This window comes from Tachysurus vachellii, chromosome 10, assembly GCF_030014155.1.
Source record: "Tachysurus vachellii isolate PV-2020 chromosome 10, HZAU_Pvac_v1, whole genome shotgun sequence".
NCBI lineage: Eukaryota > Metazoa > Chordata > Actinopteri > Siluriformes > Bagridae > Tachysurus > Tachysurus vachellii.
In genome coordinates, this window is record NC_083469.1 from 3,292,501 (window position 1) to 3,295,000 (window position 2,500).

Here is a 2,500-nt window from a genome sequence, read left to right on the forward strand (position 1 = left end):
CGTGCACATTTATTTACGTACAAAATCTTATCCTATGAGCTGACACTACTTTAAGTGATATACGGTGTTGAACAGGAGTGGAATGTACTTACTGTACTGTGTGTGTGTGTGTGTGTGTGTGTTTATCAATGACCCCAGGTGTTGGAATTCTCCTTTACTGACTGTCTAATAATATCCTTACTTTCAGCCCATATATAGCCGCGCACATACACACACACACACACACACACACACACACACACACACACACACACACACACACACACACACACACACTCTACATTCCACTCTTGTTCAACATTGTATAAGATGTAAATATGTTATAAATTATACATAAATATAAATGTGTGTGTTTTAAGATGTTTACAGCGAATGTCTTCAAACCTAATTGATCATCCAGTGTAAAACAAACTACTTAATATAATACAACTTTAATACAAAGTGTCAGCATTGAGGATTTGGAGGCCACGTCTCCTTTACTAGGACTGACAGATACTGAGGCCACGCCTCCTTCATTGGCACTGACAGTTTCATAGACCAGGCCACCTTTAGTAGCACTGACAGATAAATAGGCCACGCCTCCATCATTATAATTACCAGATACAGAGGCCACATCTTTCTGAGATTGACAGATACTAAGGCCAGGCCTTCTCTACTATTACTGACAGATACATTGGCCACGCCTCTTTCACAAGCAATAACAGATACATAGGCCACGCCTCCATCATTATAATTAACAGATACAGAGGCCACATCTTTCTGAGACTGACAGATACTGAGGCCACACCTCCTTTACTATTACTGACAGATAAATAGGCCACGCCTTCTCCATTAGCACTTACAGGTACAGAAGCCATGCTCTTTGTATGAGAATGACAGGAACAGAGGCCTTTTATAAATGATAACCATTATATTTTAGACAAACAATAACAGCAAAAAAAAGTGACATTTAACTGCAGGTCAAAATTGAGCATGTGTGTGTGTGTGTGTTTGTGTGTGTGTGTGTGTGTGTGTGTGTGTGTGTGTCTGTGCTGCACAGTCAGATGAGTTGGTACTGCGCTGTTGCTTGGCTGCTCCTCTCCAGCAGAAGCTCTGTTTGGCTGCAGAAGGTTTTGGAAGTCGGCTGTGTTTCCTCGAGTCCACTTCAAACTCCAAGGTGAAACATACTCACTTTACCTCAGCACAACTAGTTAACCTGCTAACCTGCTAGTTATAATAGCTACCTATATAACGACACCTGAGCATTCGTTTTAACAGGTAAAGGTACTGACTGATAAAAGTGCTAAAAATGAGGTACAAGTTTTTTCCCCCTGAAGTCCCTTTAATCAGAACCTACTTTAGAACACTGACCATCCAGAGAAAGCCCTCTGACTCCCAAGGTGTGTGTTTTCCTCCTCAGAATGTTCCGGCAGTTCTGTCGCTGTGTGTGTTTGTGCTGGACAGGTGTGTGTCGGTCAGAGCTCTGCAGGAAATGCTGGCCAAACACGAGGACTTACACACAGGGGTAAGAAGACCAGAGCTTTTCTTTCTGACTGGATAGAAATAAAAACTACATTTCATCAATGAGCAAACGTTATTTGTCTTTATATTTTTCAGTCAGCTGAGACCGCCGGCCATCGCACTCTCCTTTACGGCCAGGCGCTGCTGCTCAGACATGCCCACAGCAACATGGTAGGCCAATCAGTTTCGCCCAGGACACTTCACTGCATTATGATTAGTTGTTGGATTTGGAGCGATGCAGTTGTAGAAGATAAATATTCTGTTTAAAAATTTATTTATTATTTTTTTTTATAGTATCTGAGCTGTCTGACATCTTCAGGCCTCTTGGCTGATAAGCTGGCGTTTGACGTTGGACTTCAGGAGGATGTAGCAGGTAAAAACCGAACTTTTCTAAACGTGTCTGGTTTCCCGTGAGGAAAACGATCTCTTACCGTTTATGTACCGTATTTTCCGGACTATAAGCCGCAACTTTTTTCCCACGCTTTGAACCTTGCGGCTTAAACAATGATGTGGCTAATATATGGAGCTAAGTCAATAACTCCTGAGCTAAACGCTGTTACTACACAAATAACACCTCTTTTCTATCGTAGTAATGTAGAGACGCAGCTACAACCATGTTTTGTGTAGTAACAGCGTTTAGCTCAGGAGTTATTGACTCAGGAAACTCCCATCTGTGAATATGTGACCAACTTCCTGCTCCTTCAGTTCTCTCCAGCGCTGGAAAGCTGATCCTATATTAACACGTCCTACTTCTTACCTTATCGTAAGCCTTTCTTTGCTTTCTTTCTTTGTTTTTATCCTCCATGTCAATGTTAAAACCGCTTTCTGCTAATGTCACACATGCGCACTGAAAACTCTCTCCGCCGCATATCGACAAGACACGCCCCTTTCTGCTCATTGGCTACATGTTTGTTTTGATTTTTGTTTTGATTTTTAGTTTGTCATTCCGACTCAGTTTTCTGAAGCATTTCTCAAAAATCGGAGACCCCACCTTTAATTT

General features: G+C 41.8%; 1 protein-coding gene across 6 annotated transcripts in view; it reads left to right on the plus strand.

Moving 5' to 3' along the window:
• Nucleotides 1-2,500, plus strand: part of ryr2b (ryanodine receptor 2b (cardiac)) — a 112,555-nt gene that overhangs the window by 1,190 nt on the left and 108,865 nt on the right. For 5 of the 6 annotated variants that reach the window (XM_060878927.1, XM_060878929.1, XM_060878930.1 and 2 more), the window contains exons 2-5: nt 1,040-1,156; nt 1,400-1,504; nt 1,597-1,671; nt 1,795-1,873. In XM_060878927.1, the coding sequence (XP_060734910.1) occupies nt 1,040-1,156; nt 1,400-1,504; nt 1,597-1,671; nt 1,795-1,873 (376 nt within the window). The remainder of the gene's footprint in view (nt 1-1,039; nt 1,157-1,399; nt 1,505-1,596; nt 1,672-1,794; nt 1,874-2,500) is intronic. The other variant, XM_060878933.1, reaches the window with a different exon arrangement.